Genomic DNA, 14,277 nt, shown 5'->3' on the forward strand with positions numbered 1-14,277 from the left:
TTGAGCATTTGAGCATTACTTACACATTTGAGCATTACTTACTTTTTTTTTCTTTTTTCTTTTTCTCCTTTTCCTGTTAGCTATTTTACAAAAGCTGGTTTCAACCTTCTCTGATGACCAGAGTGATGGCCTTTTTGCATACGCTATTAAGAGCATTCTATTATATATTTTGTGTTGTATCATTGGTTTCAGAGTCCAACTGAAAATTTAGAACACCAAAGTCGGGGGCGGTGGTGGGGGAGGGAAGCCACTCCATTGAAGTACATCCCATAATGTTACACCAGTAATATGAAAAAATCTTTTTTTTTTTTAACCTTTTCCATATACCTGGTGTGAGCATCTGAGAGAGGTCACCTGATGGCATGGTAAGGTTAAGTCAATGGTTGTCAAACTTGCGTATACAGCAGAATCACAAAGAAAACTTGTTAAAACACAGAATGCTGGAGCAAACCTCAGAATTTGTGATTCTATAGGTCTGGTGAGGTGCCCTAAGAGTTTGTATTTTGGACAAGTGCCCAGGTTATGGTGATGCTGCTGGTCTGGGAATCCCACTTTGAGAATGGCTAGGGTGGGTGCTGGAAGGAAATCTTGCTAAAACTAGGTTCAATATCAGCCACATTCTTGGTTGAAATAGTCTTATAAAGAAAATTATAAATGGTTGGTAGAGAACATGAATTATTAAAAGATGCTACAAAGCATATATTATGCAATACATTATTAAGTAACCAGCTTGCCTTACTATTCTTAGTTTTTCTTTTCAATTATGCTTCTTCAAGAATTATCTTGTTTCACTTATTAATAACTAAAATTCTGGGGATGTAGGGGAATCTCTGTTGTTTTTTCCTCAGCAAAAATCACTTCCATAGCTTCCCTGTCCTTTAGGGCTTCAAGCAAGTCACTTTTCTTTATTCACTACTTAAACTTATCTATAAAAACGGATACAATAGTACATATCTCCGTGAATTGCCATGAGGATTAAATGAGACAATAATTGGATAATACTTAGCACCAAAAATGCTAAATGGTAGCTGCTATGTTTTTACTAACTTATCTACTCATTCAAGGAAATAAATTCCAATGGCCCATGGATCAGTGAATGAAACTACTTAACATTTCTAACACCGTAACTGACCACAGAAATAAGCCTAAGTGTTCTAGGTATTCGGCTTACTATGGCAGGATACTGTTTGATTTTGGAAATTTTGGCAAAGAGCACCAGAACAGGTTCTCCCAAATACACAAAATTATACAGAAGAATCACCTGGAGCATTATTTAAACTACAAGTTTGGAACTACGCCCCAGGCCAACCAAAACTATCTCCAGCAGAGAGGCCTAGGAATCTTTTAAATAATCACCCCAGGTGATTTTTCTTATTAGTGAATTTGGGAAACACTGAAGGGACCTCTTATTCCATTCTTAATGGTGGCTAATGTCAGTCCTAAACATCATTTACTTATTCATTACGCTACCAGGAAATATCACAATTTCTTTTTGTCTTAGCAATTTTGTCCTTTTGAGTTCAAACTAAAGTCCTTTGAAGAGATCAGCGGGAAGTGCGGCGGGGCGGGGACGGGGCGGGTTGTTGCTTTGTAAATGTTCTGTGTTATAACTCACCCTTTCAAATTAGTTGGGCCTTGGGCCTTATTTGTGAAATGCGTGCCTAATACTACCTCCCCTTCTCGAACTTCCTCCTTCAACATCTCCTCCTTTCTGATCTCTGCCTCAGGTCTAGCTTGTTTGTCTCGTACTCCATTTCTTGAGTAGAACATTTGGTACTTTCCCAGTTCCCGATGCTCTGCTGGAATAGTCAATTTCCAGGGATTTTACAGGCTGGCCAAAACACTTTGTTCAGAACGGAGACACCGGGGCATAAGAGTGAGTGGCAGCTCCACCCGTGACCTTGAGCGAGCGCCTCTTGCCCGGCTTCTTCCGGCGGCGTCGGGGCGAAGCTCAAGCTAGACTTTGGAACCAAAAGGGGTTGGAAGGGAACGGGGCGGGGCGCAGACTTAATAAACAGGCAAAAAAACACAACCCCTCAAAGCTAGAAATCAGTTGCTTCCTCTTCTCGAGACAAATCCTCCTAATCCTGGAGGGATGGGGAAGGGGGGTTGGAGGCTAAGGAGGAAAGGGCTCAAGAAAAAAAACGTGAGAACTCCGATGGCAAAAAGCCGGCTTGAGTGAGGAAATAGGAAGGAGGGAAGCAGAGGACGAACAATCCAGTTAAAAATAGAACCCCATCCTCCGCAAGACTCGCTCTTTCCAGCTCCACCCTGGGGCCGCAACCCGGCCAGTGACTCGGCTACGCGCGACCGCCGCGCGGTCAGGCTCCGCCCCTCCACCCGTACCCGCTGGCTGGGGTCGAGGGTGGGACGTCGAGTAGGCTACGTCACCACGCACCCCCATCGCCGCCGTCGGAGTTTTCGCTGACGCACAGACCCCGCCCCCTCCCTCCTTTTCCTCACTGCCCTAGCGCGGGGCGGAGAGGAAGCGTCAGTCGGCCGGGCAGGGGTTCTATCTGCATCTCTTCTTGGGGCTCCCACGCTCGTTCACGGCCTCATCGGCGGTAGCACAAGCGACACAGAGCGCCATCTGCGAGCCCTCGCGGTACCCAGTTTCCGCTGCGCGTGCGTCGCTCGCCATCGTAATCGGCTCTACCCGCCGCCGGTGGATGCTTGACGCGACGACGGGCGAGCGCTGCGAGCCGCGCTAGCAGCCGCGGCCTCCGGTCCTCCCTCCGCCACCCTCTCTGTTCCTCACCCCCCCAACTCCGCTTCCCTCCACCCACTTCCCAAGCTCCGGCGCGTCCCGGCCACGCTCGTCGCTACTGCAGGAACAAAAGGACCCCGCGGCGGCGGCAGCGCCACCTCCGCCTGCGGCCTCAACTCGAACCTCGCCCGCGGCGGCGGCTCCGGGGCATTCGGCTCGCCCATCTCGGAGGCTTCGGCCTGACCCCACCGCGCAGCCGTCGCGCGCAAACCCGGCTCTTGCACTGCGGCTCACGCAGGGTGAGTGGGGGGGAGCTGGGGGCAGGGCGCCCTGCCTCTCGTGCCAGGCCAGGGCGTGGGTTTGGGGGGCCGGAACGCCACCGAACTCCGATTAGGCCTGAATGGGTCCAGAATGGTGGGGTCCGGGGGAGGGGAGCCCGCCCGCCAGCTCAAAGGAAGCACAAAGACGGAGGCGTTATCCAGTCTTCGTGGCCCGAGGGCTTGACTCCGTGCGCCCCCGGCTCACTCGCACACGCTCTGTCTGAAACAATACCCGCGTGCGTCCTCCGAGGGTTGGGGTTCCGGGCCTCCCTCGCGAGAGTCCCGGGCGCCCTTGGCTGAGGCCCCCGACGTGGGCAGCCCGACCCGAAGAGACAAAGAGGCGGCCGCGCCCCCGGCTCCCGCTCGCCGCAGCCCCCAGCTCTCTGCAGCTTCGTCAGGGGAGCCGTTCCAACCGTGGGTCGGTGTGGGGCCCGTAGGGTGAGGGGCCGGCCTGTCCTGCGGAGCTGCTGTTCTGCATGACTCAGTAGTTTTTGAAGAAGGCCCTGTCGGGCTTTGCTGAGCGAGGCCTGTGCTTGGAAGGAGAGTGGGGGAACAGTGGGACCTGAACTTCTACAATTCTCTGGAACGTGGGTGAGGGGGCTTCTTTGTGGCCGTGTTTAGTTTTCCCAGCGCCTTTGCGTTTTCGCCCAAAATCCCTTTTATGAGGGAAATGCAGCACCTTCCTTTGTTTCGTGCATTTAGGCTGGTGAACTGAAATTCTGTGCTTCCTTTCCAAGCCCTCGATGTGAAGCTGTGTTTGGAAAAGGCCTGGGTTATATTTTTATCTTTATTGTTGAATGCGCCTCTAAGAATAAGGACGTGCAAGTTTAAAGTAATGTACAGTTCACAGAGTCCGTTTCTATACCAGATATTCAAGTAATTTACAGCCTTAAAAATTACAATTTTCATTTTAAACTCATTTTTAAAAAGCAGGATTTCAGAATTGAATTAGAAAAATACTGCAGTTTTATCTTAAAAGTTTTTCAAAGAATTTCTTTAAAAAATATTTGTAGTAGTTTCCCCTATTTTCTGTCTCTCAGGCCCGATATTAAGCCTGGAAAGGAACCTTTTAAAATCACACTAATCTTCATTTGTCAAAGAGGAAAAACTCTTACGGAGAGTGAGGACTTGCCCAAGGTCACTGGCTTAGTCAGAGGTAGATTAGAGGCTAGAACTCAGGTATCAAGTCCAGGTGAGTGGGCATTCTTAACGTCTACTAACATTATGTGCATCTGAAAGAACTAAATCCCATAGATGTTAAAAACTTTTATATATATATATATATATATTTGAGGCTGGAGAGTGGTTCAGTTGAATATCCAGGTTTTTGGGTGGGGGTTTCTGTTTGTTTTTGGTGGGGGTTTTTTTTGTTGTTGTTTTTGTTTGTTTGTCTTTCTTTTTTAAGCTGTGGATTACAGGAAGCCAAAACTATAAAAATCAACATTTCACCTATACATGATAGAGCTAACACATGAATGCTCAAGTTCCTATCAACTTAAAGGTACCGGTAATGGTACTACTGTATTTTTCTAAAATGTAGCCAAGTATGAGAGAACCACAGTACCTAATAATAGGCTTCCCCCATCACCTCCCCAAAAAAAAGAATTAATTGCCACTAAACATGAGGATTCTTTCTGCCTTGATACTCTTGGTTTTTATAAACAACCCTGACCGTTTTGGCTTCATGAGTGATTAATGATGCTTGCATCTTCTAGATTGAATTTGAGATTGTTCTCTAATCCTCCTTAAGTTAGGAAAAAACTATAGCCAGACTTAATGGCATCTTTTTGTTTTGTTATTATGTTAGATGTATGAATGCTGTATCCCTAGTTTTTGGGGTTGTGTAGGAGTTGGCAGGCTCTGGGATATAAATAGAAGCTGATTTCAGAGGCCCCTGTTGACTAGGCTTTATGTGAGAGCCTCCATCCCGCTTAGCCTGTCACATTGCAGCCTTGTGACAGGCTGGAGCGCCTGCCCATGTGATCTAAGCTTCTGAGAAATATTAAGGCAAGCTGTGCACATGTGATGGCATTTAAAAGCTGGCTTTCGAAGAGGGGATACAAACTACAAGATGAGAAGCCACGTAAAAGACGAATGTCCTGGTGTTTCTGAGTTGAAGTTTATTTATAGTGAATTGAAGGTAAATGTGTTTTCTGAAGAAGGAAAGGTGGAATGCTTTGCTTGTTGAAGTGAGTGAAATCATTGGATGAGATCCCCCCATTTTGTTAACATAAAACAAAAGATTTTAAGAATCAGATTAACAAATATTAATATTGGTTCGCTCAAATGTAGGCCATTTTGCTTTGAAAGCCACTGTCTGATGACACTGAAAATTCGTATAGAAAGTGTGAGCTAGCATAATTCTTAAACTGAGTTTAAGAAATGGCCCAAATTTTTGTTTAGGGTAAAGATTCACACACTTCGCATAGTAGGTATGCAAATAAATAGTGTTTATTATTTGAAGCATTGTTTGCACATACTGTGTTCAAATTTTTAAAAACCTAGCTGAAAGTGTTTATTAATAAACTTCCTAAGTGATGTTGAAATGTTTACACTACTCTGCTCCAAAATGAGTCAGCTAAATTCCACTTACTATTTAAAGAGACAGTGTCAACTAAATTAGTACTATTGTTTGAAGTTGTGGATCTTGGTCACTCTCCATACAAGCTTGATTGGCTTGAAATATTTTCAAGCTTGAAAAAAACAGTGTCTTCTTGCTAACAAAAGTAAAAATTACTGTTATTTAGTTGGGAATAGTTGTCACCATTCTGCCAGGTCGGAACTGGGTCATCCTCTTCCACCCTTTTTAAAAATAATCTTGTGAATAAAAATTGCTAATAGTTATTGAGACATTGTTTTAAATAACTCACTAAAGAGTGTATTTTAGAAGTAGTAATTGAAAAAAGTGATATAAAACTCTAGAAGATGATAAGCTGTAGCTTTAAATGCTTTGCTGCGCTTATTTGAAATATTCATCATAAATTGTAATTAACAACAATAAGGTACACTTAAATGACAGTGACAAGGTAGAGCATATGCTCTTTGATACAGTGTTCACAAGTTTGCTTTTTGTACATTCATATATACTTTTAGGTGTTGTGGAAGCTTGCGTTTTTAATAGTGTATATTTTCTCTTTAATTTAGAGGAAAATTTACTAAATTTAGCAATGGATAACAATATTTGTGCTAATTTTTAACAAAGCTTGTGGAAAAGCAAGAGTATGCTTGCTGTATAAAGATTTTTTTCTGGTAACAGCATTAAATATTAACCATTACTAAACATTGTGTATTTATATTGCTTTATTTTGCTAAATTGAAATTGAGCTTGAAAAGGTTTACTTTTCTGGTATGAGGTAGACAAGCAGTTGTTTTAAGAGAGCCTTTGACTGAGAAGTCTACGGCTGATAATTTGTGCATTTACAGGATTCTAGACTTTGACTTTAAAATTCTTAGCTCCAGATTTCACACCTCAAATGTAGAACATAAAAGCATAAGCAGCTGACCCCCTAAATTTTTGAAGAGCTTCACTTGTTGGTTCCAAGGCAACAGGAAGGGCTAGATGACCTACCAGCTCTGTTTTCAGTCTGCTATGCGAAAGTGTTGTAGCATTCTAAAAGCTGCCTAGTAGCAGAATTACGGAATTACTTACTGCTCGGGCCCAAGTTATGTTCAGGTGTAGAGCTACGTCTAACATAAGGCTGGTTTAAAGAACTGGTGGATCTCAAGAGTCAGTAATTAGGCCCTGACAAGGTACTTCTGTTGGTTAGTGTTGTCCCAGTACACTAATGTTGAAGGTTCAATTCCTGGTTAGGGGGCATACTGGAATCAACCAATGTCCCTGGCTGATGTGGCGTGGTTGGTTGGAGCACATCCCCCTGACCTAAAGGTTGTGGTTTCAATCCCTGGATGGGCAGTATATTTTCTGGTCTCATAGGGAGGCAACCAGTCTATGTTTCTCTTTCACAACTATGTTTCTCTCTCTAGCCCTTCCTCTCTTTAAAAAGCAATGAAAAAATGCCCTTGGGTGAGGATTAGAAAAAAAATGCATAAATAAGTGGAACAAGTCAGTGTTTCCCTCCCTTCCTCCCTCTCCCTCCCTCTCTCTCTCAAGAAATGATCGTAAAAAATAGTAATTAACTTTTGTAGCTTTCTTTGCCATATGTAAGTTCCATTTAATACATTTTTTTAACCAATGATCAGGAGATACCAATTACCTAAATTGATTTAAACATAATTTTGACAACAGGCAGAGTGACCTTTTCAGAAACTGCAGCAAAAAGCAGTAGTGACAGGTGAAATACATTTTAATTTTTAATGGTAGAAACTTTTTTATCCTAAAGGATGTCAAATCATTTTAGGTCATTATTTATCAAGATAAAAAACAATTCCTTTCATACCCTTTGTTTTACATAATTCAGAATTTCACATTCCTAATTCATATTCATAATGTTTTACATATTATAATTTTTTTGCCCTATTTTTTAAAAAGATTAACACAGTTTGGGCCTTTGTTAGAAATAGCCTTGATGTTTAGAATAACAAAGGTACATTGGTGGCCATTATATGAATTTAGTGTATTTATTTTGGTTACACGCTAGTTTCTAAAGTTTTGTTTGTTTGTTTGTTTGTTTTCTTTATAGTTGAAAAATATGGCTCAGGAGACTAACCAGACCCCAGGGCCCATGCTGTGTAGTACAGGATGTGGCTTTTATGGGAATCCTAGAACAAATGGAATGTGTTCTGTTTGCTACAAAGAACATCTTCAGAGACAGCAGAATAGTGGCAGAATGAGCCCAATGGGTAAGTTTTTTCCAAGAAAAAACTCATTTGAAGAACTGGTGAATGGAAAACGTAGAGCCAAGAATTGGGGTCTGAGACTGAGAATCAATGCTGAAAGCCCAAAGAGAAGACCTGAGAAAAGCTTGAAATTAAAGCAACATCCCAAGTACTTTGCATGACTACAACAGGAATGAATGACTATCTACGAGCATCTTCTAGCTTTTTTATTTTATTTTTTGAGGTTTTGTTTTATACTTATATTCACTAGATAAGACTTTAATAATATGTATTTGTTTGGATACTCAAGTGTAGGATTCAGCAGCACAATGAAAATGCTTAATTCACTAACCTAATTAAATGCAAGTATTTGTTATTTATTTATTTATAGTCGATACTGAGTGTAGTATTGCTTTGTTTCTTACAAATCATTTTTTTAAAATAGGGACAGCTAGTGGTTCCAACAGCCCTACCTCAGATTCTGCATCTGTACAAAGAGCAGACGCTAGTTTAAACAACTGTGAAGGTGCTGCTGGCAGCACATCTGAAAAATCAAGGTAAGATTGAGCATTTCAGAGTTTTTTATAATACAAGGAGGAAATAAAGATATCTGCTGTCCATACTATTATAATTATGAATGTTCATATATAATAAGGGTGTTAATTAATCAGATGCCCTGGGCTTTGCATGTGTTGCACAATCAGCGATTTCAGTATTTTTTTAATGTATGATCTTGTAGGTCATTGAGTAAAGATGTATAACGCACTCCATAACACCCCCAAGGATGCTGTGGTGAGAAAGCTGTGCTTTTATTTCCTTATAATTGAGGCTTAGAGACTTGTAGGGAGTGAGGCTCTGCAGACTAGTATAATGCCACACAAGGCATTTTGGCAAATCTGCCCCCTTTTGCCCTTAAACAGATTACAGACACAGCTAAAAATTCCTAGTTGGCTATAATAAAATGATGTGACCTATACAAATATGCAGCCTTGAATTGATGAGACATCAAATTGCTTTCTTTATTATCAACCATTTTTGCCAAGCATCCAGTATCCTTTTAAAATTTTAGACTATTTATCTCCGATTGATCATGTTGGAAATACTATATAATTTAAAGTTGAACTGACAACTTACTATCTCACAAAGAAGTACCCTTAACATCTTTAAAAATGTTTGCTTGAACTCAAATAGAAATGTACCTGTGGCTGCCTTGCCTGTAACTCAGCAAATGACAGAAATGAGCATTTCAAGAGAGGACAAAATAACTACCCCGAAAACAGAGGTGTCAGAGCCAGGTATGCTTTTTGTTTAATACTAGTTCAGTTCTGGACTTGGTAGTATGAGAAAGGGTTGGTGGGGGGATTTGTTCCTTCCCATTGAAGGACCAAAGATAGAGAGAGCTGTAAAATACAGACCAAGCAAGAACCACTCTCTCATTTAAAGAGTGTAAAATAGTCACTCTACTCTCTTCTTTCTTCTCTGCCCACCTCCCACCATCCCCCACACCAATAAATTAGCAAAGTTTATAATCTGGAGACCGGAAGTATTAAGAATTTAATGAACTTCAAAAGTGGTTTACTGTCATATTTTAAAAGTATCCTAAATCATTAGAGAAGACATTGTTCAAAAACAAAGGAAATTATATAGATTAAATTTCAAAGCCATGAAAAAAAATTTAAATCAAAAACAACTACTCAGTCTTGATATTGTCAGTATTGTAGAAAATATTCAAGCAAAAGAACATTAAATACTGAAACTTTCAAGTTGGAAGTGTAGGATCCCATATTTTTGTAAGTTTAAAACTCAGGAGGGAAAGGCGTTTCTGGTTTTCATTAGATAGTGACTTAGAGTCGGTGCTTAATTTATATGGAGCAACAAGTATTCTGATGTGCCAGGCCTAGAACAAGGATCTATGTGTTTTATAGTGCACATAGTTCATTTTTAATAAATTCATTATTTCCTGGTAGTGTTGACTGAACACAATATAAACCTTTATTGTGTCAGTGGATGTTTAATCTGCTTTGGAGACTTGCTTTTTCTAATACCACATAATATCACAAGTTTATGTGATAAAGTGAAAATGTGTAAGTTGGGCAAGTGAATCCATATTTGGTATTTTGAAATGAGTTCCATCCTTCTGAAAAAGCTGACCAAATTAGTGTGTGTGAGACTTTTTTGGTTTTGAAACAGTAAGTCTGGCTTTGGAACAGTACTGTTTTTGGATTAGATCTGTAGCTATTCTCCGCATTTATTATTCCTTAATAATAATTCTGTAGTTCACTGTTTCTTTGCCTTTTTCTGCATCATTTTTTTTTTTCTTAATCCCCCTTAACTGTTTGTCTTATGGATCACTGTTCGGTTTCTATGGCTGTCACCCCTCTCTTCCCCAAAACTATTCAGGTACTATCAGGAAAAACGATATTGAGGTTGTCATAGTAGATTGTTAGGAATAAGTAATAGGTAGACTATTCTTTTAGCCTAATATTAGGCTATTAATATCTAATAAAAATGAGTTATAAATTCAGGGAGACTGTTCAAGTAAGTTGTCATTAAAACAATTGCTTGGTGTCAAGTTTGGATTTCTGTTAATAGCATTGGTGCTGGTCTATTGTTTAGGCTTAAATTTAACATTGTATATGCTAATTTGCTATTCCTGGGGTTTGGATGAATATTAAAGTTCAGTTTACAAAGCTGTAGTGGAATTTTATGAAAGTAGAATTAAATTTGGTATTCTTTTTTAAATAACTAGTGGTAATATGGGCTTTAATCCAATAACCTATAATTTTTACCTTCATATTGATAAATTCTGTTGATGTCATGTGTGAACTAAAACTTAAAAGCCCTTCTGGGTGGAGAAAATGGACTCTAAATCAAAATAATTGTTTTACCTATGAGATCTTTTAACAGTTTAAAATCAACACTTCACAAGTATTTATTGTCCTAAAGACAGTGCTTGCTAATCTTTCAAAAGGAACTTAAAAAAAAATGTAAAAAATCTTCCAAATTTTCTGCATAAGACAAAGCACTTGTGAAATGGCAAAATAATTAGGAAATTACAGGATCTGAAGTTAGTGATTAATGGTTTGGGTTTTGCTTGTCAAAATTTGCTGGTTTTATCTACAGTCCTCCCTCTCCCCAAGTATAAAACCAAAATGGCTTTTGCAGTCAAGTACTGCAGAAGTTGTCAAGCTTTATTTACTGAGTAGTAATGACTTCGAACAGACCTAATTAAGATGTTTACATGTAGGCCATTGCAATATGGAAAAACTGAGCATCTGACCGACATCTTTCAGGTCTTTAAAATCTTTTAGAATTGGGTTTGTTTTTGGTTGGGTTTTTTTTTGTTTTTGTTTTTTGGGGGGGGGGATTTGCAGGCGGGGGTTTTGCTCAGTACTTGCTGTTAAGAGAGAGGTGAAAGGAATTTGGAGTGATAGTTGTATAAAATTTAGAAGAACAAGTAGCAGTATGTTGATTGGCAAGAAATTCTTAGATACGATAGTTCCACTATAAAGATAAAAGATCTTGTTTAAGGTACATGCTTTTACGAAAGGTTTCTTAAACATTTGTTACTAAGATTCTTAAGGGTTTTGTTGTTTGTTTTTTTTTAAACTTAGATAATTGGTAGCCAGTGAACTCTTGACAAAGTACTAATTTGTACCCTTACTTTTCAGTCGTCACTCAGCCCAGTTCATCAGTTTCTCAGCCCAGTACTTCTCAAAGTGAAGAAAAAGCTCCTGAGTTACCCAAACCAAAGAAGAACAGATGTTTTATGTGCAGAAAGAAAGTTGGCCTTACAGGTATTAGAAAACACACTAGACTGTGTATTTTGTAGCTAGGATTCAGTAAAGGGCTCCTGATTGCTTCATAAGGGGCTGGTTGGTCTTAAAACAAAATGCTCGACTTTCAGGAATAGAAAGTCTAGTTTGATTTCCATTTGTCTCCCTAATCACGTGAAACCCTTTATTAACTGTAGGCTTGTGGGTTACTTTCCTTTATCGGATTGAGAAAAATTTATTCATCTTGATTACTTCCTTTGTTCTCCTGGGTAAAAGGTGGCTCAGTGAAATAGTAAGCACCTACTTTGAGCTAGCCACAAAATACTGTATGTACTTTTTCTGTCCTTTAAATCTCAGAGCTTTATTGTTGTTTTCCGTAGTTTTCACTTGAAACATTACTCAGGTAACATATAGTAGGAGGAGGATTTAAGTCCATGTCATTCTGGCTCCAGAGCGTGTATAATTTCTACCCTATGTGATATCTATAAGAATTGATGGAAGGATAGTTACTTGAATTTATCGTGTCAAAGGTGGTTTAAAAGCTCTTTCACAATTTGAGAAGACTCCGTTTGTCTTTCATGTTGTAAAGAGTCGTGGAAATCTGGTTCCCTTTCTGTAGTGAGTAAGGCTTTTTATTATTTTTTTTTCCTCCCTTTTAATTGCTACAAGTTCCCAAGTGACTCTGCTTCCTCTTGTGTGTATAGGGTTTGACTGCCGATGTGGAAATTTGTTTTGTGGACTTCACCGTTACTCTGACAAGCACAACTGTCCATACGATTACAAAGCAGAAGCTGCAGCAAAAATCAGAAAAGAGAATCCAGTTGTTGTGGCTGAAAAAATCCAGAGAATATAAATTACTACTTGTGAAGAGACTGAAACTTTGTTTTTATTTTAATATATCGTAGGAAAACATTAAAGAGCAGATGCATGGCCATTTTCCTTTGATGTTCTCCAGAGTTTTACTTTATACTTGTCTGTCTTATAATTGGTATTTTAGGATGTTTGGGTGTTTGTTACAGGCAGAATTGGATAGATACAGCCCTACAAAATGTATATGCCCTCCCTTAAATAAAATTGGATGGAAATCTGCACATCAAATTGAATTACACAGATACTAGGGACAAAATTTAGTTCCCGTGTGCCAAACAAAATACATGAAATCTCTGCATGTTTGCAGCGTATCTGCCTTTTGGGAATGTAATCAAGGTATAATCTTTGGCTAGTGTTATGTGCCTGTATTTTTCTTAAAAATGGTACACCAGAAAAGGACTGGCAGTCTACTTCCATAATTAAACTTTCACCTTGTTAATTTCCACATGTTCTTTGGAAGCTGGAAGAAAGCGATAAAGAGGATCAGACCTTCCCATGAAACCAGTATTTGATGTCATGTAAGCCTGGCTAATTGGTCTAAAAGCTGTCAAATAAGACATTCTGTGAATTCTGTGAAAGGTAAACATTACAGCTGGTTGTCGTAAGAGTAAAATCAAAACTGTCAAGCAACGGGGTCTTGAGCTACCATTGAAGCTTATTGTGCTGGCTGCACCAGAAGATGTCTGCATTACTCTCATTGCTAAGAATGTTGTGTAGCACAGAACTGCACTAGGATTTTGTTTACAAGAAGAAATTTAAACTCTACATTTGGTTTTCATATACAGCAGCTCTATTGAATAACATGCATCTGAATTTTAAGTTGCAAAGGTATCTGAACAGTTAATTTTTCATGTGCATCTTTTGTTGAATGTTTTGGTTCAAGAAAGAATGTTTAAAGCTTTTTTAAAGACTTCAGTTCTTAATGTAACTTTACCCTTCTGCATGGAAAATCATAACCAACGTGGCTGCAGTAGACTTCTTAGTGGTATCCAGCACCACTTGCAGAGGGCTGCTTTATCATATTAATTGTACTTGGGTGTAGGACTCTAGTGTTCTTGGGTGTATTGCATGGGCTGCATTATTTACAGCATTGTACAATAACAACTAGAAGAGGCAGTATACTTCACTGATGCTTGTCTGGTAATATCACTTCTGTGTTATAATGGAAGGTTTTCTGTGATGTATGAAACTTGTGTGTGTTTTTTTTTTTATATATATAAATGAGTATAGTTAGATTAGTGTTGTGGTAATGCCTGTTTTCATCTGTAAATAGTTAAGTATGTACACGAGGCACTACTTCTGATTTATTGCAGTATTCAGTCCTAGTTTTTACTTTCATTCTTAAAACATTCAATTTTGCTTTCAATTTTATGTACCTTAGTTCTGAGTTAGATTTACAGATGTGTACAGATAGTTCATATTTATGTATTGCACATAATCATGCTATCCAGCATTGATGCTATATTGTATTATGTAAATAATAAAAGCAATGTACAGAGGGAAACTGCCACTTGTTCATTGGGTTTTTAAGCCATAGTTAGAAATTCTACAGGGGCATAATTAGAAACTTTCATGTTCAACTTTTTAGTTACATGTGTAGACTTTGCATGGCTATGTTGTAAATTTTTTTTTTCATTGCTATCTCAACATGTGTTCACATGAGAACCATGAGGTGAGTTTTGTGAAATGTCTTCAAGTATTGTACATAGCAGGCAACTGTTTTTGAAGAAATGAAAAGGTGTTTAGGATCTTACCACTTAGGAGAAAGGAGTAAAATTTGAATAATTATGGTCTACTTATCCTTTTTGGTTTTATTTTATAGATAACA

General features: G+C 39.3%; 1 protein-coding gene across 1 annotated transcript; it reads left to right on the top strand.

Annotated features, from left to right (window-relative positions):
* Positions 1-2,459: 2,459 nt before the first annotated feature.
* On the top strand, positions 2,460-13,956 carry ZFAND5 (zinc finger AN1-type containing 5). The gene is made up of 6 exons (XM_054583022.1): positions 2,460-3,006; positions 7,668-7,827; positions 8,249-8,360; positions 8,995-9,098; positions 11,475-11,600; positions 12,284-13,956. Exons 2-6 carry the CDS (start codon positions 7,677-7,679, stop codon positions 12,430-12,432), a joined length of 642 nt encoding a protein of 213 aa, XP_054438997.1. The 5' UTR covers positions 2,460-3,006; positions 7,668-7,676; the 3' UTR covers positions 12,433-13,956.
* Positions 13,957-14,277: the final 321 nt, after the last annotated feature.

Source organism: Pteronotus mesoamericanus, unplaced genomic scaffold, assembly GCF_021234165.1.
Source record: "Pteronotus mesoamericanus isolate MK-2021 breed Mesoamerican mustached bat unplaced genomic scaffold, CSHL_Meso_final contig_73, whole genome shotgun sequence".
Taxonomy (NCBI): domain Eukaryota; kingdom Metazoa; phylum Chordata; class Mammalia; order Chiroptera; family Mormoopidae; genus Pteronotus; species Pteronotus mesoamericanus.